The sequence below is a fragment of the Phyllobates terribilis genome, unplaced genomic scaffold (assembly GCF_046119375.1).
Source record: "Phyllobates terribilis strain yellow unplaced genomic scaffold, ASM4611937v1 Scaffold_11__3_contigs__length_659146591, whole genome shotgun sequence".
Taxonomy (NCBI): domain Eukaryota; kingdom Metazoa; phylum Chordata; class Amphibia; order Anura; family Dendrobatidae; genus Phyllobates; species Phyllobates terribilis.
The window spans coordinates 5,830,725-5,854,946 of record NW_027362771.1 but is presented as its reverse complement, the minus strand read 5'-3'; the positions used below and the strand labels follow the sequence as shown (position 1 = coordinate 5,854,946).

Below are 24,222 nucleotides of genomic sequence, written 5' to 3'. Positions count from 1 at the left end.
TCAACCCACAGTCAGCCAAGAGATGAGGTCAGCAGAGGAGGTGGAGGAAGATGCTAGTGACGACGAGGTCAGGTTGCGCCTTCCTGGACAGAGACGTAGTACTGGAAGCACGTCAACAACTGCATCCTCAAACACAACTCTGCCTCTCACCACAAGTCGTGGTGGCTCTTCAGGTCGCATGGGTGCTAAGCCTTGCATAGCCTGGGCATTTTTTCAGATCGATAAAGATGACCCAACTCGTGTTATCTGTAACATTTGTCAGCAAAAGCATTGTAGAGGCCAAAAAATACATAGTTTGAGTACTTCATGCATGAACCGGCACATGGACATGAAGCATAAGTTGCAGTGGGAAGCTCAGTGTGCTACAATGCGGCCTAGCCGGCCGGGCCAACCACCGTCTGCCATATCTTGTGCATCCGCGGCCTCTTCATCCTCTGTGACTGGGGGGACAGCAGTCACACCTGTTTTGGGGCGCAGACCTGCCACCTCTTTACCCGCAACAGCCAGCGTGATTGGCAGGTCATCATTTTCTTTGGAGGTGGTAACACCAGCTGTTGTTGAGCGCTGTCCGACATCGAGAGCACCACCTTTGGATCAAGGCAACCTAACATGTCCGCCTGCATCTTCCTCACAGACCGGCAGTTTGCCGGGGACACCCTTATCAACCCCGTCTAAGCGCAATAGCCAGCCCTCGGTCCCTCAGATGTGGACAAGTAAAAGACCATTTCCTCCTAGCCATGAGAAAGCTAAGAGGTTGAATTTCACTATCTGCAAGCTCTTGGCTACAGAAATGCTGCCTTTCCGCCTGGTGGACACAGAGGATTTTCGAGACCTTATGTCCGTCGCAGTGCCCCAGTACCAGATGCCCAGTCGGCACTACTTCTCAAAGAAAGGTGTGCCTGCGCTCCACCAGCATGTCGCACACAACATCACCGCTTCTTTGAGAAACTCTGTGTGTGACAGGGTGCATTTCACCACAGACACTTGGACGAGTAGGCATGGACAGAGGCTTTACATGTCGCTGACTGGGCACTGGGTAACTATGGTGACAGCAGGACAAGGGGCTGCTGTCCAAGTCTTGCCGTCCCCACGAGTTGTGCGTCAATCCTCTTTATGTCAAAGTTCCTCCACTGCTTCTGCCTCCTCAACCTCCTCTCGGTCTTCCACCTGCACCCAAAGCATGTCTGGTCATGCCACAAGCTTTCTAACTGCGCAGAAGGGATCCTGCACACCTCCTTACTATGCTGGCAGTAGGGCTCAACGTCATCAGGCGGTTTTTACTTTGAAATGTCTGGGAAATGTGAGTCACACAGCTGAGGAGTTGTGGTCAGCTCTGGAGAACCAATTTCATGAATGGTTGTCTCCACTGGACCTGAAACCAGGGAAGACCGTGTGCGACAATGCTGCAAACCTGGGTGCGGCCCTTCGCCGGGGCAATGTCACACACGTGCCTTGTATGGCTCACGTGTTGAACCTGGTTGTCCAGCAATTTTTAGCCCACTATCCCAGACTAGATGGCCTTCTGCAGAGGGCACGGTCGCTGTGTGCTCACTTCCGCCGTTCGCATCCCGCAGCTCAGCGACTTACATCTCTACAGAAGTCGTTGGGCCTGCCACTTCACCGGCTAAAATGCGATGTGCCTACCCGGTGGAATTCAACTCTGCACATGTTGCAGCGACTGTGGCAGCACCGACAAGCCCTGGTGCAATACGTTCTGACGTATAGCCTGGGCCAACGAGATCCAGAGGTGGGGCAAATCACGCTGGAGGAGTGGTCTCAGATCAGGGACCTATGCACCCTTCTGCACAGTTTTGAAATGGCGACGAAGATGTTTAGTGCTGACGATGCCATTATCAGCATGACTATTCCGGTGATTTACATGCTGGAGCACATGTTAAACAGAATTCGGAGTCAGGTGGTGGCCCAAGAAGAGGTGGAGGAAGTAGAGGAGGAGGAGTTGTATGCGGAAGGGCTAACATCTGCAAGGTCCAGACGGTTGGCAGCACCAAGGCGGCAGGCATGTGAGGGTGGGGGAGATGGTTTTACCAGGGCGCATGGTAGCAGCCAAACTAGTGAGGAAGGTGCAGGAGCCCAGGAGGAAGTGGAGGACGAACTGATGGAAGACTCATCAGATGAGGGAGACCTTGATCACATTTCTGTTGTGCGAGGTTGGGGGGAGAGGACAGAGGAAGGAAGCATGATTGTTACCTCGCCACCAACACAAAAGGGACTTGGTGCTCCTGGATGCGCAACACACATGAGTGCCTTCTTGCTGCACTACCTGCAACATGACCCTCGAATTGTGAGAATTAGAAATAATCCTGACTACTGGGTTGCCACACTGTTAGATCCCCGGTACAAAAGTAAATTTGCAGAAATTATTCCTGCCATAGAAAGGGATGCACGCATGCAGGAGTATCAGCAGAGACTGTTGCAGAACCTTACATGTGCTTTTCCACAAAACACCAGTGGTGCACGTAGTGAATCTCACAGTTCCAACTTGCCAACCGTGGGACCGTCAAGTGTTCAGCACTCAAACCGTAACAGAACCACAGTATCTGCTGGTAACATCAATTTTGCGGAATCATTTCACCACTTTTTTAGCCCATCCTTTGCAAGGCCACAGGAGACAAGAAGTCTGACACATAGTCAACGCCTAGAGACGATGGTACAGGAGTATCTCCAAGTAAACATTGAAGCCATGAGTGTGTCACTGGACCCTTGCTCTTTTTGGGCTTCCAATCTGGATAAATGGCCGGAGCTAGCCACTTACGCCTTGGAGATCTTGTCATGCCCCGCAGCCAGCGTTCTGTCTGAACGTGTGTTCAGCGCTGCTGGTGGTGTGCTGATAGATAAGCGCACGCGGCTCTCCACTGATAATGTAGACAGACTCACGTTCATAAAGATGAACAAATCATGGATCCGAAACGACTTTTCTACCCCTGTGTCATCCTGGGGAGAGTAAAAGCTTGATGATTGGTTAAAATCACCCTACCAACCGTTTTAAGCTTTCAAATTACTAATCATGTTTATCTGTATCTTGGCTGGAAAATAATTTGGGCTTTGTAGCAGTGTGCAGCACTGATTCTATTAGGCCATCTATAATAAGCTCCACCAGATTTAAAATTAATAATAATTTTTAGCTGCATCTAGCCCGGAAAATAATTTTGGGGCTCCGAGATGCGCAAGACACATAAGTGCCTTCTTGCTGCACTACCTGCAACATGACCCTCATATTGTCAGAATTCGAAGTAATCATGACTACTGGGTTGCCACACTCTTAGATCCCCCAAACTTTTCGACCAACCTTTTCATTTTAATAAAGACCAAAAAAATGGTCATTTTTTGAAATTATAAGCATTAGCAGGTTATTAGAAACTGAAATCAAACAGTTTTCAACTCATAACTTTATTCTAGGTGATGTTACATTTTCACATAGGACCCCTTGTTCGAAAGGAGCTTCTGAACTCTCTCGTCCATTGAATTTGTCAGGTTTTGGATGGTTTCTGCTTCAATTGTTTTGCATGAGGACAGAATACCCTCCCAGAGCTGTTGCTTAGATGTGAACTGCCTCCCGCCATCATAGACACTCCTTTTGATGATGCTCTAGAGGTTCTGAATGGGGTAGAGGTCAGGGGAGCATGGGGGTCACACCATAAGTTTGTCCCCTTTTATGCCCATATCAGCCAGAGATGCAGATGTTTTATGTGCAGCATGAGATGGTGCATTATCATGCAAAAAAATGATCTTGCTGTGAAATACACGGTTCTTCTTCTTGAACCATGGCAGGAAGTGCTGTTTGAGAAAATCCACATACATTATGGAGTTCATCTTTAGCGCCTTCAGGGATCCTAAAGGGGCCGACAATCTCTCTCCCCATGATTCCAGCCCAAAACATTACTCCACCTCCTCCTTGTTGGCGCTGTAGCCGTGTTTGCGTGGGGTGTCCATCAACCAGCCATCCTCTGGACCATCGAGCGCTGCACGGCACTCATCCGTGAACAAAACCGTTTTGAAATCAGTCTTCATGTAATGTTTGGCCCACTGGAGCCGTTTCTGCTTGTGTGAAGTGGATAGAGGAGGTCAACAGGATGGCGTATGCACAGCTGCAAACCTCTGAAGGACCCTGCATCTTGTTGTTCGGGGGACGTTGGAGGCACCAGCAGTTTCAAAAACTTGTCTGCTGCTATGACAAGGCTTTTTTGCCGCTGCTCTTTTAACCTGACATAATTGCCTGTAGGAAAGAGTCCTCAATTTGCCCTTATCAGCACGCACACGTGTGTACTGTGAATCAGCTACATACTTCTTGATTGCCAAGACACTTCATCCTGATCATCGCACAATGTTGATTGTAGTCATGCCTTGACCTAAACACTCCACAATTTGTTGCTTCTTAGCAGCCGACACATCCTTTTTCTTTCCCATTTTGGCAGAAAATGTAGGCTGCTTAATAATGTGAGACAGCCTTCTTAAGTAGTCTTGCCTTTCATTGGACACACCTGCCAAACTAATTAGCACAGGTGTCTGCAATTGCTTACAGTGATGTAAAGAGCCCTGACACACATCACCATCAATGAGTTTAACTGACAAACAAACAAATTCTTCCCTTATCACTCCTAAACACTTTTTGCATAATAATTTGGAACACAGTGTACATGTGCTTTTCCACAAAACACCAGTGGTTCACGTAGTGAATCTTACAGTTCTAACTTGCCAACCGTGGTCTGTATGGAGTTGTTCAATAAAGGGCCCAAAAGTAAGATAACATAGATGGGAGAGGTCTCTATGAATAGGAATTCCTAAGTATTTGATACCCTGTGAGGGCCAGGCAAAGGGAAAGTTGGACTGGATGGAATCCTATATGGATTTGGGGAGGGAGACATCGAGGACCTCAGGCTTCGCTGCATTGATTTTAAAATTTGACCATGTAACAAAGTGATCTATTTCAGCCATAACAGCATGGATGGATATATGTGATTGAGTGATATATACTAGGACATCATCAGCAAATAGAGAGCACTTGTACTCGGTGCCTCCCACCTCAATCCACCTAATATTGGGGTTATGGCGAATTGATGAGAGCAGGTGCTCCGTCACTAGGATGTATAAGAGAGGGGACAGAGGACATCCCTGCCTTGTCCCATTGGTGATTGTGAAAGGTGATGAAAATGTTCTGATGCACCCCCTGGGCCTTGGGACACCCGGAGCCGGACCCTTTTTGGTGGATGCTGGTGGTTGTAGTCTTCGTGGCGGCGACCCGGTTCCGTGGCTCAGGGTGGTCAAACCAGTGGCGGAACTATTTATGTGGTTTTGATGTTTAAATGTCCGACTACGCCACCCGTGGATTGCGGTCAGAGTGAACCGCCGCTGCAGGGCAGACCGCTGAGGCTGGTGTTGTGGGTGCAGCAGAGCTTAGCATAACTCCCCACGGGAGGAGTATAGCCTCAGGGCAGTGTATGCGGAGGATGGGGGTGATGGTGCAGGGCAGCAGCAGTAACGACACGGAGTCAGTGATGCAGTCCAGGGCCTTTACTCACAGTTCTTATTATCCAGACCACGTCTGTAGGTAACGGCTGCCCACGTCGTACTGTGCTCACCAGGTGAGGGGCTCAGACAACTCCCAGATAACTTTGGAGCGCTTCACAGGACCCCCTTTGTGTGTCCTTTGTCTGGCCTTTCTTACCAACCCTTCTGTCCGGCTGCCTCGGGCCTCTTCTTGGTAAACTTGGCGCCAGTTTCCCTGACCCTATGTGGTGCCTTCCTAGCGGGTGTAGCGAGGGGCTGCGCCACATAAAATGTCACAGCCTCCGGTTTCTAGCTGAGGGTCGTTTCCTGCCTCCACTAGTTTCGGGGACCGGTCTCCCCCTTTGGCCTGACCCCTCCACGCAGGTGGATTCGGGCGTGCGGTGGCGACTCGCCCGTCCGCACCCCTGGGATCCCTTCATTCCTCGTTCCTGGAGCCTTCTCCGCTCCTCTTCCTTCCTTCTCCCTCTTCCAGGCCTGGGCCTCTGTTACTAGGCCCGCCTCCGGAGCAGAGCTCATGCAGAGCCCCTGCTCCCTGCCACTTCTGCTCAGACTTCTCTGCACTGAACTAAGATGGTGCCCACCTTTTATACTCCCTTCTCAATGCACCCAGGAACTGCTTCCTCCCTGCTCCTGCACTACAGGGTTCCCCTTCCTCAGTGTTCCCTCCCCCCACTCCAGCCAGGGACAGGGACTGTCGTGCCCATCTCAGAGGCATATTGGTCGCCCTGCCCCACGGCAATGTGGTGTAATGCATGCAGGTGTCGGGTCCTGATCCACACTCCATCCTTACCTGAGAGTGAGATATCACACCTCTGGGTGAGGTGCAATACCTCTGTAGCAACCGAGCCCTCAGGGTGCTACAGTTCCATTTATCTTCAGCCTAGGTGACGTATTGTGATACAGGGCCGTGATTTTGGCTATAAAAGGGTCCCCTAGACCCCTATCCCAAGCTTTTTAAGAGAATCATATATGGCGTGCCAGGAGACTCTATGGAATGCTTTCTCAGCATCCAACAAGAGTATCTAATTACAAATTTTTAACTGCATCTAGCCCAGGAAATACTTTGTGCCTAGTAGCAGTGTCTGCTAGTCAGCGGAGTATCCCGGCTGTTAAGCAAGCTACACCACCTGTAGTTTGGACACTTAATTTTTTCAAAGGAAATGCTTCGGGACCACGGGATACTCAGTGAAGAGCATCAGGAGGCACCCCAAGGCATTGGGGCTGGGACTGGCAGTAGGATGCCTTGCTGTGGACAGCCGAGTTCGATCCTTATAAAAGCTTTTTAACTGCAGCAGCTTTAGTGGACGCTACTGGAGCTGGAATTACGCGGCAGCTGGCATGAGACTTGCCCTCCAGTAGATCCTTGTAAATGGATTTAAAGTGTATTCATTCAAATTAGAGAGACAATTTAAATTAAAAAGCTTAGAGCTGCCTCCACCATAGGGGGGCTCGCTCGACCCACCAGCGGACAGGCACCAGTATTGGGAGAGGGGGGCTGGCCGTCAGGGTTCACCGCGGCTCTGGCACAAACCCGGCGACACGGAGGTGGCACGGGCAGGAGCGGACTGAACGTGTCGGCTTCTCACTTTTTGGATTTTAGAAGGGCATGACATGCCTATATCTGTGTCTCCCTCTCCTTTTACTCCTCCACCTCTTTTCTTTTCGCATGACTTTATGTACTTGTCACTTTTCCATGTGTTAGTTGTGTCTTCTGAGCAGTTTGTCAGCTTTTGGACACCTTTGAAGGTGTTTTCTATGTGTTTCTATGTGTTTTTGTTTGCCTGCCATTGGTTTTAACGGTGTTCGAAGGTGTTCGACGAACAGTTCGGCGAACACACGGGTGTTCGACGAACCGAACCGAACTCGAACACTACGGGGGTGGCTCAACACTATTGCTCACATGCCTTATCATGATATCTTGGACACCATGCAGAATGCTGACAGGGAGTATATTATGTACTGTCAGCAATCTGCAGCCTAGGTACACACACAAATTATACAGAAATCCCGGACAACCCCTTTAAACTTGGACATTTTTTTTTTTTTTAAACCGTGTAACCAAATCATAAGATAGTTATGTATCAATACAGTTGCATTTTCCTACACTCAATGCTACTGTGTTCTTGAGATGAAAGGTCAGCAGCCATATGACACCTGAGGGGTCTCATACACTGATATTATACTTATTGCTAGGACCCATTCATGAGACTTTTCCAGCTTGGTATTTCAACTGTACCATACAGCATGTTTCATATATACATCTCTATGCCAATGTAAGGCAGAGGAACACAGGGGTTGTACCAACTTAGCTAGTTATCACCTATCTACCAAGGTGATAACGTTTTAAATGCTGAAAGTCTGACCACTAAAATCTCCACCAATTCTGAGGACAGGGCTTGGAAATGCTGCCCCTGCTTTATTCTAACATTGGCGTGTCAGAGCTCTATTCTTTGTATTTATCAGGTCTCATGGTTTTAACATTGTAATTAATTTCTTTGTACAGGATTCATTAATGTGCACATACAGAAGAATTTAATATCAAAGCAGCTAACAAAGTTGCTGGTGAATGGTGTTCAACCACCTGTAATTGGAGAAAAGAAAAGGGTATGTTTTTTTTTCTATTTTGCACAAAGCTATGAGAAATACAATACACTACACTTAGGTGGGGAAAAATGACCCATAGTAAAATTGCTTTCAGAAATATAAATGTTTATTTTTTTTATTAAATTACAAGGTGAGTGAACAAAGAGAAATCTAAATCAAATCCATATTTGCTGTGTCCAATAGATCTTCAAAACGGCAACATTTTTCAACGTACACTTGCATACGGTTTTTAAAGGAACTCTGCAAGGAGGTTGCTCCAAACATCTTGGAGAACTAGCCAAACATGTTCTATGGATGAAGGCTTGCCCAAACCCTTCTCTGTCTCTATATTTATAATTACTTCCAGAGGTTCTTGGGCTTCTTTACACTGAAGATAGTTCTTAATGACATTGTATGTTTGGGGTCTTTGTCCTGCCTCAGGATATATTTGTAACCAATCATATGCCTCCCTGATTGTATTGCATGATAGAGAAGTATCTGCCTGTACTTCTTCAGCATTTAGGACATCAAGAAATGGGAAACGTTGAGTTGAGGACAATAGACATAATGCTCAGCCAAGTACGCCCAGTGCAACAGACAAAAGATACTTATCTCCCTTCAAATTCCGAAGATGTTCAGCAGTGCCATCAGCTCAAAACTGGCTGCAAACAGAACCATGATCTCAAAGTCGCGTTTGTCTCAGGGCTGTGGAGTCAGTAAGTCAAACCTCTGACTCCGACTCCTCAATTTCCTTGACACCGACTCCCTCATACATGGCTTATGATTAAGTGATAAATTTACTGTAGCACAGATTAATCTAAGCTAAAAGTCTAGACCCTTAAGGCCCCGTCACACATAACGAGATCGCTAGCGAGATCGCTAATGAGTCACGATTTTGGTGACGCAATAGCGATCTCGCTAGCGATCTCGTTATGTCTGCCAGGTAGCAATGATCAGGCCCCTGCTGTGAGATCGCTGATCGTTACAAAGCTTCGTGGACCATTCCTGGGTCGTTGCGCTCCCGCTGGGCAGTGTGCATCGCTGTATTTGACACCTTATCAACGACCTCGTTAGCGATTCAGAACTGAGACATGTAGGCGTGCATAAATTGGACTTTTCTGCGCTCCTCGTCCCCGATTGGTGGTCACTACTGCGTCCTTGTTTTTTCAGATCCCACCAGCGTTCTCCGGCTGTGACTCCACTTTGAAGAAATCAGGCATCTTTAGCGAGTTAGGTATTGTTTGGGGTCTCAAATGAGTTTTCATTTTTAATGGAGACGCAGTAGAGATCCCATCTGACCGGAGACGCAGTGTTAAACTAAGGCCACCCAATCTGAATGCAGTAGCGTCCACCAACTGGAGATGAGGGGGGCGCGGAAAAGCAATTTTATGCACGCCTTTCTGACACAGTACAGTCCCTATCAAGGTGTGGATCGTTGAAATAGCTGCTGTGTGAAAGCGTCCCAACGACCACCGAGATCGTTGGTTAGATCGCTGGGGCGGCCGAGATCGTTGGAAAGTTCTGCATGTTTGACATCTCCCCAGCGATCCCAAAACCGTGACGCAATAACGATCTCGCTAGCGATCTCGCTAGCGATCTCGTTATGTGTGACAGGGCCTTTAGATCAGGAATAGGGCAGACATTTATAGGGCATTTCATAACTTTCCTAAATTCTTATGAAAAAATATTCCCCACAAACTGCATTGAACTACTGTACCCAATTTATTATATTTTTTAGGAGTCGGTCCATTTTACACAGACTCCGACTTAACCAAAATGGGCTCCGACTCTGACTTTACGACTCTGACTCCACAGCCCTTGTTTGTCTGGGATTCAATGAAGTGACAGATGTACAATACAAAGTTATATTGTGGTACAGTGTTAGCCAGAAAAATCAATGTAAATACTTTTATGCCAAAAATGACAAAAGTATTCTCGGAGTGATACCTTTATTGGCTAACCAGAACAAAATATATATAAATGCAAGCTTTCAGAACACAGAGGCTCCTTTGTCAGGCAAGATTACAAATTCAATTCATAAGACAAAAGGCACAACATTTGAGAGATGTTACAACAAGACATTTGTTCATGAGGTGTAAGTTGTGATGCCTCCTACTGATAAGTTAGGGAGATCAAATTTAGTTTTTTTTGTTGCAAAATGAGAGGCCTTGGGAATGTTTAATTATCTGGAGGTGTGAATTGTGTCCATGTAGTGAGTCATAAAACCAGATGTTATATTTAGTCCTGTTGTCAGTGAATTGAACATCCTTATCAATTTGAATTCCCAAATTTTTCTTTCTCTGTTGCCCTTGAAGTGACCTTTTAGTATTAAAACTTTTAGATCTTTCATACAGTGTTCCCAGCCAGAGAAATGTTTTCCCACAGGTGTGTCCAGTTCATTCTTAATTGTGTCTGTGTAAATTAATTCTCGTTTGCAGTTTTTGCATTGTTTCTCCAATATAAACTCCTTCCGGGCACCTTGTACATTGTATCATGTACACCACATTGGAGGATGTACATGAAAAGACATCCATGATTTTGTAGTCCTGATTTGTGTTAGGTATGCAGACTGTTTTTGATGGTAATATGTGGGTACAAGTTTTGAATGTTTTTTGTTTTTACATGGGAATGTGCCTGTCACTGATGGTGATGAGAGGACACTTCTGACAAGGAGATTCCTTAAGTTAGGGGGCTGTTTGTAGGAGAGAAGTGGTAGTTCTGTGAATATTTCTTTCAATTTGTGGTCTCTGTGGAATATGAAGTGACATGGCCTCCCTGGCGCCTGTGCAATAGAACCCTGCGGCGCAGTGCACAGAGATTCGGTGCCGGGAGGAAGCAGAGCGCGCTGTATGTGAGCGGCACTTTGCGCTCGCCTGGGAAGTCAGGGAGAACAGTGCACGTCACAGGGCCTTGTGACGTGCAGGGGAGGGGGAGGATATGATAACTAAGCATATAGGCGGGGGTTTCAGGGAATAATAAACAGATAGGCGGGGATTTCTTGGCGTCCGGGGGACACCAAGCCTGTGGAAAAAAGAGTTTATAAAAACACATTTCTCTGCAATCAAACCTGTACTATGGGCCATACAGATATGTATAGATTTACTTTTCTATACCCTATATGCTCATAGTAGAGGTCTGATCTCGCCCAGGGGGTGACACATTCCCTTTAAGCACCCTTTGATTCCATGCTGGAATGTGCTGTCTGAGTAAGGTATTTTGAACACCTAATACAGGTGCAGGGCCGGCTGCAGGTTTTTGTGGGCCCCGGGCAAAAGAGTCTCAGTGGGCCCCTTTAACACATATCACGATTCATGATGCACAGATACCGCAGAGAAATATATATATAGTACAATGCAAAGATTTCACTTCTTACATTACATGAGTGATATCTATTGTAAATTCTACAATAGCTCAGAGACCGGCGAATCGCTCCACGCAGAATACTGGCCCCCATATAACGCCCCTACTGGCCCCCATATAACGCTCCATACAGAATACTGGCCCCCATAAAACGCTCCGTACAGGATACTGGCCTCCATAAAACGCTCCATACAGGATACTGGCCCCCATATAATGCTCCATGCAGGCTGTTCCCCCCCACATAATGCCCTGTGCAGGATGTCCCTTTCCCCCATATAATGCACCATGCAGGATTTCACCCCCTCTCTTTAAAATGCCCCATGCAGGAAGTCACCCCCTCTCTTTGTAATGCCTCATGCAGGATGTCACCCCCTCTCTTTATAATGCCCCATGCAGGATGTCACCCCCCCTCTTTATCATGCCCCATGCATGTTGTCAAAACCCCCCCCCCAATATAATGCCCCATGATGCAGGATGTCACCCTTCCCCCCCCCCATAATATGCCCCATGCCTCCATGCATAAAAAAAATAAAATACTCACCTCACTTCTCTTCACCTGCTGCTGTTGCTCAGGTCCGGACTCCAACGTTACCGGCGTCTTCCCGCTTTGCGCTGCCTGTGACTGCTTAGGGGAGGGCGCGGTAGAAAAACGTCACCGCGCCCTCTGACCTGAGACGTCACAGGGAGCGCGCAGCAGGAAGACGGCGGATCTGCGGAGGCACGGGGAGAGGTAAGTATCTGGCTGCCGGGGCCCTGAGCAAGCTGGGGGAGAAGGGCGGGCGCTGGCACCGCTCTCCTCCGCCCATAGCCCGGCGGGGTGCCCGACTGCAAATGGGCCCCCCCCCTGCCTGCTCAGGGCCCCGGCACTTGCCCGGGTGTACCGGGTGGTGACGCCGGCCCTGTACAGGTGCTTCTCACAAAATTAGAATATCATCAAAAAGTTTAATTTATTTCAGTTCTTCAATCAAAAAAGTGAAACTCATATGTTATATAGAGTCATTGCAAACAGAGTGATCTATTTTAACCGGTTCAAGACCGCCCACTGTACATAAACGTCAGCACTGCCTGGGCTCTGTGCAGTGCAGACCGTTTATAAACTGTTGGCAGTCCCGCAGCTCTCAGGACCCTGGGGGTCCTGCAAGTGCTGCTTTCCCAGTGCAGAGCGAGAGCTCTGACACGTGACATCATGGAGACCTGAATAGATCAGGTCCCCATTATATTAACCTGTTCCTACCTTCTAGATGCCGCGATCCATAGCGATCGCGGCATTTAAAAGATAGTGACAGCTGGTTTTATGGTGATCGGTTTAGCCGTCAGTTAGTCCCGTAAAAAAATATAAAAAAAATAAAATGGCCTGTCAGACTCATACTGCAGAGGAGGCGTATATGCCCTGTTATGTTCTGGCAGTGACAAAAGTGTAATATCAGATGGAGATGTGGATTTTGAGGGCTTTAGTAGCTGCGACAGTGAGAGCTCAGAAATGAGTAGTGATTCTGGTCCATCCTCAAGCCCAAGGACCAGTACAGCAATAGGGGCAAATAGCGCTACTGGAGAAACGTCTCCAAATCAGGGAACACTGCCCAGTACAAGCGCTGTCCCTGCTACTAGTGAATTGGTGCATGCCAGTATACAAGGGGCTTTGACACTTGATATAGCGTTTCCCAGATGGGAGGCTTCGGATTCGGCTGCTCCATTCAGCCCTGATTTCAACGCCATTCTTGGTATAAATGTGGAGGTGGAAGATTTTGGACCAAGTAATTATTTTAAATTTTTTTTTGCAGACAGCTTGCTAGAGCATATTGTCTTGCATACAAATTTATACACGTCCCAATTCATCAGCCAGAATCCCCGATCCTATTATGCTAGGGCAAATTTATGGACACCAACTAATGTCCCGGAAACAAAAAAATTTTTAGGACTTACATTTGCCATGGGGCTCGATCCTACTGGTCCAACCGACCTGTTCAAACCACCCCTATGTTTTCAGTCATTCTTCTTAGGACCCGTTATTAAATGCTCATGAGGTTTTGTCATTTTAACGATAATAGTCAGTGCCTGCCCAGAAATGCCCCAGAACATGACAAGACTATTTAACATCAGACCCATCATTGAAGATTCGTCAGAAAAATTCTTAAGGCTCTACACCCCAACGCAAAACATTTCTGTACAGGAGTCTCTTGTAAAATTCAAAGTAAGACTGCACAACAAGCAGTTTATCCCATCTAAGAGGGCAAGGTTCGAAATAAAGCTCTATAAAATGTGTGAAGGTTCAACCGGTTACACCTCCTCTTTTCGCATATATGAGGGGAAATATAGCCAACTAAACCCACTAGGATGCCCTACTCATCTGGGGACGTAAGTCCATTTTTACAAAAAGGCTCCAATCTGTACGTGGACAATTATTACACCAGTATACCCCTATTTAAAGGTTTGGTTGAACACAATATAGGAGCTTGTGGGACCATTCGTACAAACCGTCAGGGTTTTCCACAACCATTGGTCAACCAAAAGTTCCAAAAGGGGCAGTCAGGGGCTGTACGCAATGGAGAGCTGCTTGCCCTCAAGTGTAGGGATAAGAAGGATATTTTTGTCCTCAGCTCGATCCACACAGATGCCACAAGGGCTATTGTAGAACTAGGATCCACTACTCTGAAGCAAAAACCTGTGTCCATAATTGACGACTACAACAAACACTTGGGGGGGGTGTGGACCTTGCTGACCAGGTTCTGCAGCCATACCAGGTATCAACAATGTCCTATACCTGGTATAAAAGTTAGTTATTTATTTGTTTCAGGTGGCCACATAAAATTCTTTTGTGTTATACAAAAAAAGCAGGAAATTCAGAATTTTTTCATGATGATCAAGAAAAATCTTGTTTTTGAAAATGTTAGCCCACTCTTCCATTAGAATCTGAGGATGTGAAATGACTCACTGAGCGATATTTTATTGCACTCATTCCAGCCATAGAAACAAGAAGGAACCCCAGAAAAGATGTAGTGTATGTACTAAGAGAGGAATGAGGCGTGATACCCGCTGCTATTGCCCATAATGACATCATTGCCAGCCTTATGTGTCACTGACTGATGCTGAACCACGTTTTTAAACTGTAAAAATGTATCCCATTTTGTCATTCAACCATTTGGTTTATTTAGTGAATGACACATTCGAGTAGAGCTCACTTAACAATTTCCTGGGGTGGAGGAAGGGGGGGTAGGGTTCCTCCAAAATCAAAACCTTCCACTGCGTGCTTGTTTCTGGAAATCATCCATGGAGTTAAAATGCTCACTAAACTCATAGATTAATTCACAGAGGGGTGTATAATGGGGTCACTGCAGGGGGGATTCTGCTGTTCTGCATCCCCCCTGAAGTGATCCCATTTTGGAAATGACACCCCTCTCGGAATTCATCTATGGGTGTAGTGATCATTTACCTATCTACCTATTTTCCCTCCACTAGATGAATTCATACAGAGGAGTTGATTGCAAAATGCTGTCACTTTTGGGTTCTGCTGTTCTGGCACCTCAGGGGCTCTGACAATGTGACCCGTCACCCCCAAACCAGTCCAGCAAAATCTGCTCTCCAATATTGCGCTCCTTCTCTTCTGAGATTTGCACTGTGGCTAAAATGCAGTTTCCAACCACATATAGGGTATCGGCGTGCTCAGGAGAAATTGCACAACAAATTTTGGGGTCCATTTTTTTCTTGCTGCCCTTGAAAAAATTTAAAAATTTGAGTCTAAAATAGCAGCTTTGTGGTAAAAATGTGTTTTATTTATTTTCACACCTCAACATTCTAAAATTCTGTGAAGCCCCTGGGGATTCAAAGTGCTCACCACACATCTAGATAAGTTCCTTGAGGGGTCTAGTTTCCAAAATGGGTCACTTGTTGGGGGTTTCCACTGTTTGGGCACCTCAGGGGCCCTCCAAACGCAACATGGCGTCCGTTATCGATTCCAGCCTATTTTGCATTCCAAAAGGCGCTCCTTACCTTTCGAGCCATGCCGTGCTCCCAAACAGTGGTTTTCCACCACATATGGGGTATCCGCGTGCTCAGGAGAAATTGCACAACAAATTTTGGGGTCCATATTTTTGTTACGCTTGCGAAAATAAAAAAAAAAAAAATTGGTTCTAAGGTAAATTTTTGTGAAAAAAAAGTAAAATGTTCCATTTTTTCCTTCCACGTTGCTTCAGTTCCCGTGAAACACCTGAAGGGTTAATAGGCTGCGTGCCCACTATGCGGTTTTCAAGCGTTTCTGCCTCGGAATTTCCGCAGCGAAAACGCTTGGTAATACGTGCCCCATGGTCCCCAATGATAATCCGCATGTGCTGTGCACATGCTGCGGAAATTTCCGCTGCGGATTATCATTGCGGAAAAATATGCAGCATGTCCATTAATTTTGCGGACGCGCAGCGTAATTGCCGCCATTGACTTTCATTGAATCGTATAATATCCGCATGGGCACATGTGGCCATCTGGATATCATGCGGTTCAATGCGCGGATGGTACCCGGGTCTGGAGAAGAGGAGACTCTCCTCCAGACCCAGGTACCATAGTACCTGTTAAAAAAAAGAATTTAAAATAAAAAATAAAGATTATACTTACCTTCCGATGGCCCCCGATGACGTCATGGCAGGTCCTTTTAGACCACCGCGAGCTATACAACAGACCGGACGTAGCGGAGAAAACACCGGGGGCCATCGGAAGGCAAGTATAATCTTTATTTTTTACCATTCTTATTCTTTTTCTTAACTATTACTTGGTCACACTATATAAATCCATACCGGTTGCATGGATTTATATAGTGTGACCAAGTTGTCATGTAAAATCCGCATGCGTTTTTCCTGCCAGGGAGAAGCAGAAAAAATATGCAGCATTTCTGCATCGTGGGCACTTAGCCATAAACTTCTTGAATGTGGTTTTGAGCACCTTGAGGGGTACAGTTTTTAGAATGGTGTCACTTTTGGGTATTTTCTGTCATAAAGGCTCCTCAAAGTCGTTTAAAATATGATGTGGTCCCTAAAAAAGTTGTTTTTATTTTTGTTTTAAAAATGAGAAATCGCTGGTCAACTTTTTAACCCTTATAAATTCCTAGCAAAAAAAAAAAATGTTGGTTCCAAAATTTTACTGATGTAAAGTATAGATATGTGGGAAGTGTTATTTATTAACTATTTTGTATAACATATCTTTCTGATTTAAGGGCATGAAAATTCAAAGTTTGAAAATTGTGACATTTTCAAAATTTTCACCAAATTTCCGATTTTTTTCACAAATAAACACAAGTGAGATCAAAGAAATTTTACCACGATCATGAAGTACAATATGTCACGAAAAAAACTATCTCAGAATCAGTGGGATCCGTTGAAGTGTTCCAGAGTTATTACCTTATAAAGTGACAGTGGTCAGAATTGTTAAATTTGGTGAAAACAGGCTTGGGTGTGAAGGGGTTAGGTGTTTATTTCTGTTAATGTTAATGATTATGGCTTACAGCCAATGGAAACACAAAAGTCATTATCTCAGTAAATTAAAATAATTAACAAAAACACCTGCAAAGGCTTCCTAAGCATTTAAAAAGGTCCCTTAGTCTGTTTCAGTAGACTCCACAATCATGGGGAAGACTACTGACTTGATACATGTCCAGAAGGCAGTCATTGACACGCTCCACAAGGCGGGTAAGCCATAAAATGTCATTGCTAAAGAAGCTGGCTGTTCACAGAGTGCTGTATCCAAGCATATTAATGGAAAATTGATGGCAAGGAATAAGTGTGGTAGAAAAAGGTGCACAAGCAACCGGGATAACCACAACCTTGAAAGGATTAAAGGGGTATTTCAACCTCCAAGATCCTATCCCGATTGTAGCAGGTGTAATAATATAGCAAATACCTCCAATTAGAAATGTAGTCAACGTTTTCTGATTTGCTTGGTCTCTTTCTTCATGTGCAGGCATTGCAGGACCTTAGGTATCCATGGTTACGATCACTAGCAACTAGCTAACGAACTGTCACTATATCAGTGGTCGAACCCATGGATACCTAAGGTCCTGCAATGCCTGCACATGAGGAAAGACATAGCGAATCAGAAAAACTATGCTACATTTATAATTGGAGGTATTTGCTAATATTATTATTATTATTTTTACTCCTACTACATATTGGGATAGGTTCTTGGAGATAGGAATTCCCCTTTAAATGCCATTCAAAAATTTGTGGGAGATTCACAAGGAGTGGACTGCTTCTGGAGTCATTGCTTCAAGAGCCACCACATGCAGACGTATCCAGGACATGGGCTACAAATGTCGCATTCCTTGTGTCAAGCTACTCATGACCAATAGACAACACCAGAAGCGTCTTACCTGGGTCAAGTAGAAAAAGACCTGGACTGATGCTCAGTGGTCCACAGTGTTGTTTTCAGATGAAAGTAAATTTTACATTTCATTTGGAAAACAAGGTCCCAGAGTCTGGAGGAAGAGTGGAGAGGCCACAATCCAAGCTGCTTGAGGTCTAGTGTGAAGTCTCCACAATCAGTGATGGTTTGGGGAGCCATGTCATCTGCTGGTGTAGGTCCACTGTGTTTTATCAAGACCAAAGTCAGTGCAGCCGTCTACCAGGACATTTTAGAGCACTTCATGCTTCGCTCTGCCAACAAGCTGTTTGGAGATGGAAATTTCATTCTCCAGCAGGACTTGGCACCTGTCCACACAGCCAAAAGTACCAATACCTGGTTTATAAACATTTGCATCACTGTGCTTGATTGGCAAGAGAACTTGCCTGACCTTAACCCATAGAGAATCTATGGAGTCTTGTCAAACTTAAGATGAGAGACACCAGACCCAACAATGCAGATGAGCTGAAGGCTGCTATCAAAGCAACCTGGGCTTCCATAACACCTCAGCAGTGCCACAGGCTGATCGCTTCCATACCACGCCGCATTGATGCAGTAATTGATGCAAAAGGAGCCCTGACCAAGTATTGAGTGCATTTACTGAGCATACATTTCAGTAGGCCAACATTTCTGATTTTAAAATCATTTTTCAAGCTGTTGTTATAAAGTATTCTAATTTACTGAGATAATGACTTTTGTGTTTTCATTGGCTATAAGCCATAATCATCAACATTAACAGAAATAAACACTTGAAATAGATCACTCTGTAATGACTCTATATAATCTATCAGTTTCACTTTTTGTATTGAAGAACTGAAATAAATTAACTTTTTGATGATATTCTAATTTTTTGATAAACACCTGTATCTACTCTCTAACTGAGGCAAAATGTTTCTTTCAGGTTGTTGTTGATTTCTCCTCTCCAAATATTGCCAAAGAAATGCATGTGGGCCACCTACGCTCTACCATCATTGGTGACAGTATCTGCCGATTATTTGAGTTTGTTGGACACAATGTACTCCGGTAAGATTGTTTGATAAATTAAACGGGTCCGGGATATTTGTATAATTTGTGTGTGTATCTAGGCTGCAGAATGCTGACAGTTTGTAATATACTCCCTGTCAGCATTCTGCATAGTGTCCTAGATAGAACACCAAGTCATATGGGCAGCTCTCCCCTGATTCTGGAAGAGCTGTTCACTACTCCACTAGTTTTCCTGTCTGGCAGAGACTAGTCAGTGATGTCCCAACAGACACCACCCCCAGTCTCTGCCAAACCCTCCCCTGCCTCCTGCTCAAGCCTCCCCATGCAGCAGGCAGTACTATGCAGCAGAGGAATGACTCACCTGATTCTACTAACCAGGAAGGAAAAGACTTCTACATAGGTGAGTATTATGTACTGTGTGCATCCATCCATCCCACCCTCATCCATCCATCCATCTATCTATCTTTCTCTCAGTTCTGCAGCAGCTGAAGTGTATGATGTGGCATATATGTGGAGTGTAGTGATTGGGCTGCTTTCCACAGATTGTTATTTCCAATATTGAGTGTGCAGAGGGAGGTGCTGGATACTGCGGCCAGGCGGTGCCAGCTCTGGCTGTGAGGTTAGATAATACAACACAGGGAGCTGTCATGTTTGGTAGAGCCACAGGAAATTAAGTGAAAATCAGTAGGAATGAAAGGCAGAAACAAAAAACTAAATTTATAGGGGTGTTGTATATTACAGATTAGCTTAAAATAAATTGGATTTTTGTGGTCGGACAACTTCTTTAACCCCTTTCCAACATTCGTAGTACATATACGTCATCGTCGGGAAAGACTTTCCGACCGATGCAGTATATGTACGTCATGCCGAGTGTCTGCTGATTCTGACAGCTGACACCTGGGACTCAGTGCCAGGAGCGGTGCCCTCACCACTCCCAACACTTTAACCCTCTAAATGATGTGATCGCGGCATTTAGTGTGCAAAGCCCCTCTGCTCATGGATCGGAGACCCACTGATGACTTCAGGTCCTAATCGTTGCCATGGTGACCCGATGTCGTCATGACGACATCCGGGTTACCAGAGCTAGCAAAGTTGCTAGATCATGCGCAGTACATGATCTAACAAGTTTGCCTGTTAGTGCAGCACTGAGTTTATAAGGCATAGGAATGCTGCTGTATCCCTATGCTTTATAAGCAATCAGGCTGAAAAAAGTGAAAGTCCCATAGTGGAACAAAGTGAAATTTAAAAAAATATATATATTTTAAAAATCACATAATGAAATCAATATAAATTGTACCCATAAATACATATTTTAATTAAAAAGACAAAAAAGTACACATTTTTTTGGTATCGCCGCATCCAGAACGATGTGACCTATAAAACTGTCCCACTAGTTAACCCCTTCAGTGAACACCGTAAAAAATGAATAAAAAACAAGGCAAAAAAAGATGCTTTATCATGATACCACCTAACAGAAAGTAGAATAAAATGCAATCAAAAAGACTAATGTAAATAAATATGGTATTTCTGAAAACGTCATCTTGTCCCGCAAAAAACAGCCGCCAGACAGCTCCATCAGCCGAAAAGAAAAAAAGTTATAGCTCTCAGAATAAAGTGATGCAAAAATAATTATTTTTTCTATAAAATAGTTTTTGTTTATAAGCTCCAAAACATAAAAAAATATATAAATGTGGTATCGCTATAATTGTACTGACCCGAAGAATACATCTGTCTTACCAATTTTACCACATACGGAATGACATAAAAAAACAGAGAAAAAGAAAATAGTTAGCTCACACATGTGAAATAACATTTCTTGAAGAAAGTTGTGCCTCATGAGAAGGATCCAGAGAAAAAAATTCCAGCGCATTGTTCTTCCATAAAATTAAGCTTTATTAGAAAAATATAAGATGTATCCAAAGTCACAACCGTACCAAGGGTTAATAGGACATCAAGCAAACGCGGAGAGTAATCCTTAATCATTGCATATCGACATGTGCCAAAAGCTGGCATTATATGTCATATCCTGCAAAAGCACGATTCAGATTCTCCAATCCAATAACAGTTTAAAATCTAACTGTACAGTTATAGTGAAAATCATTTAAAAACATACATATAGCAATGAGTAACACAATAATTCATTCATAGTGGTAGATTAAATCATATTTTAAATTCATTCCTTTAGGGAACCTCTTATTTAATTCATAGATCCACCATGATTCTCGGTTCAGAAGCTGTGATCCTTGGCTCTAAAATGTCTTTTAACTCTTCCAATCCCTGTAACTAAGCTCTCAGAGGTATCGCCTCCATGTTCAATGCTAAAATGTTTTAAAGCTGCCGAACACCTGGTAATCCATTTTCTGCATCCGACAAATGGCAGCTAATACGAGTTTTTAATGAATTAGTAGTACATCTCACGCATTGAATATAACATTTTTTTACATGTTATGAGATAATCTACATAGGTAGAATTGCAATTGATCATTTTTATAGTGTATTTTATAGTATACATTTTAGAATTAAGATTCTCATTGAAAAAGACTGGAGGAGACTCGAAAATAAAGGGCAGCTACCATCATCTTCAAAAAGGATATCCCAGTTTGAGGAAGAGGATACAGTCAGGTGGGATAAAACCCCTAAAATTGATGTGGCGTGTCAAAATCCTCTAAGAGATCCACCCTGCTGTTTGAAGATTTGGGAGCTCTCAAACATTCCTTTGACAAGAAGGCTGAGTCTTATCGAAAACATACATGGGAGTCCTCAGCGGGAGCATTAAAATCGGCAGTCACAGCCACTTGCAATGATGATCTGGTTGTAACAACTAGTGGACCAAATTAAAGAGGACTTTCCCAGGAAAAGTTCCTGGCCAGTCTTCCAGTAATGCAGAAGACGGCTGCCTTCCTCTTGGACGCATCGGCGGATTCGGTGAGGATGGCAGCTAGGTCTGCAAATTTGTCCAATGTGGCTCTTAGAGTGCTGTGGCTCAAGAGGTGACCAGGAGACGTCCAATCCAAGACCAAATTGTGTTCAATCCCATGTAATTCATAGTTTTGATGCCTTCAGTGTGAATGTACAATTTTCATAGTCATGAAAATACAGAAAAATCTTTAAATGAGAAGGTGTATCCAAACTTTTGGTCTGTACTGTATATATATGTATGTATGTGTGTGTGTGTATATATATATATAGCGCCATTTTCTAAGATCTGTAGTGTCTCCATTTTTTGGGATCTGGCGCCGGGTGAGGGCTTATTTCTTGCGCACTGAGCTGAAGTTTTTATTGATACCATTTTGGGGTAGATACTTTGATCGCCCGTTATTGCATTTTATTGCAATGTTGCGGTGACCCAAAAATGTAATTTTGGCGTTTAGAATTTTTTTCTCGTTACACAGTCTACCAATCGGATTAATTCTTTTTTTATATTGATAGATCGGGCGATTCTTAACGCTTCGATACCAAATATGTGTATGTAGGGTTTTTTTTTATTTTATTTTGAATGTGGCGAAAGGGGGGTGATTTAAACTTTTATATTTTTTTATATATTTTTAAAAACATTTTTTTTCACTTTTTGCTTGCTTCTATAGTCTCCATAGGAGACTAGAAGCAGCACTTGTCTGATCGCCTCTGCTACATACAGATGATCAGCAGATCACCTGTATATAGCAGAAATGGTCCTGTGCTATGAGCGCCGACCACTAGGTGGCGCTCATAGCGACCTGCTCATGAAAACCACTGGTGTCTGCTGCAGACCCCGGGTTGTCATGACCACCCATCGGTGACCCGCGATCACGTGACGAGGTCACCGTTGGGCGGGGTAAGTGACGCGCTTCCGGCTCGGCGCTGTTAAATGCCACTGTCAGAGACTGACAGCGGCATTTAACATGTTAACAGCCGCGGGTGGATCGCGATTCCACCCGCGGCTGTTGCAGGCACATGTCAGCTGTAAGAATCAGCTGACGTGTTCGGTTCAGTGTGGGCTCAGTGCCGGAGCCCTCACTGAACCGGGGGATTACAGCCTGTGCGTACTAATACGTCACAGGCTGTAAAGGGGTTAAGCTTTTCCGCAGCTGCAAAAACGCTGCAGAAACGCTTAAAAAATGCATGGTAAAAGGCCTGCCATGTCCCCCAATGATAATCCGCATGTGCTGTGCACATGCTGTGGAAATTTCCGCTGCGGATTATCATTGCGGAAAAAAACGCATTTAATTTGCGGAAGCGCTGCTTTTTTGGCGCCATTGACTTTCATTGGAACGTTTTGATTCCGCATCACTGCATCTGTACATGCGGAATCCAAGCGTTTCAATGTACGGATGGTACCCGGGTGTGGAGGAGAGGAGACTCTCCTCCGGACCCGGGTACCATAGAGCCTGTAAAAAAAGAATAAAATAAAAAATAATTATTATATTTGCCTTCTCATGGCCCGCGGTGCGCTCGTCTTCACTTGCCGGCAGATAGCGGTGGACTGAAGGACCTGCGCTGACGTCAGTCATGTGACATCAGGTCCTTCAGTGTACTGTACCGCGAGCTGCCGGCAAGCCAGGACCGAGAGAAGCAAGACTCCGGGGGCCATCGGAAGGTAAGTATAGATTTTTTTTTTTTTTACTATTCTTTAAGGTCACATTATATAAATCCATGCCGTTTGCCCAATCTGGTAATTTTTTTTTATTTTTTAAGGCTTTTGTTTTTTTGCCCTCCTTCTTCTAAAAGCCTGAACTTCTTTATTTTTCTACCCATCTATTCATATGAGGGCTTGTTATTTTGTGGGACACATTGTACTTTTGAATAACCCCACCCATTTTCCCATGCGATGTACTGGAAAACATAAAAAAAGGTAGAATTTCAAATTTTTGGCGGGTTTTGTTCAGACCGCTTTCATTGTATGATAGAAATGGCCTGGAAATACAAATGTTTTTAAACCAGCAGGGAAGTATTTTACCTTGCAGAAAGCAGCAGCTGTGATCGCATGCTGTGCTGTCTGTATACTCTGTTTTGTTTCCTACCCTGGCCAGGAGCTGTAGTATGATCAGACCATGTTCCTGTACAGTCACACACAGCCATTACAAAGTGCACAGCAGGAACAAATGTATAAGATTATCTCAGCACAGGGACATTTTTTTTAACACATCCAATGGTGGATTTTATTTTTATTCCAAGATCAACTGATTAAAATGTACTTTCACCATTAAGTGCAGTCTGCCTGTGTGAACTGGCTATTAACCCCTTAGTGACTGAGCCAATTATGTCCTTAATGACCAAGCTGAATTTTAGAACCACTGCCACTTTGAGATAATAGCACTTAAACGGATCCCACGGATTCTGAGATTGTTTTTTCGTGACATATTGTACTTCACTATAGTAGTAAAATTTCTCCGATATGACTTGTGTTTGTGA

General features: G+C 44.6%; 1 protein-coding gene across 4 annotated transcripts in view; it reads left to right on the top strand.

Moving 5' to 3' along the window:
• The window catches only part of RARS1 (arginyl-tRNA synthetase 1), a 265,471-nt gene that overhangs the window by 112,702 nt on the left and 128,547 nt on the right, over nt 1–24,222 (top strand). For all 4 annotated transcript variants that reach the window (XM_073651111.1, XM_073651108.1, XM_073651110.1 and 1 more), the window contains 2 exons: nt 8,030–8,130; nt 18,749–18,870. In XM_073651111.1, the coding sequence (XP_073507212.1) occupies nt 8,030–8,130; nt 18,749–18,870 (223 nt within the window). The remainder of the gene's footprint in view (nt 1–8,029; nt 8,131–18,748; nt 18,871–24,222) is intronic.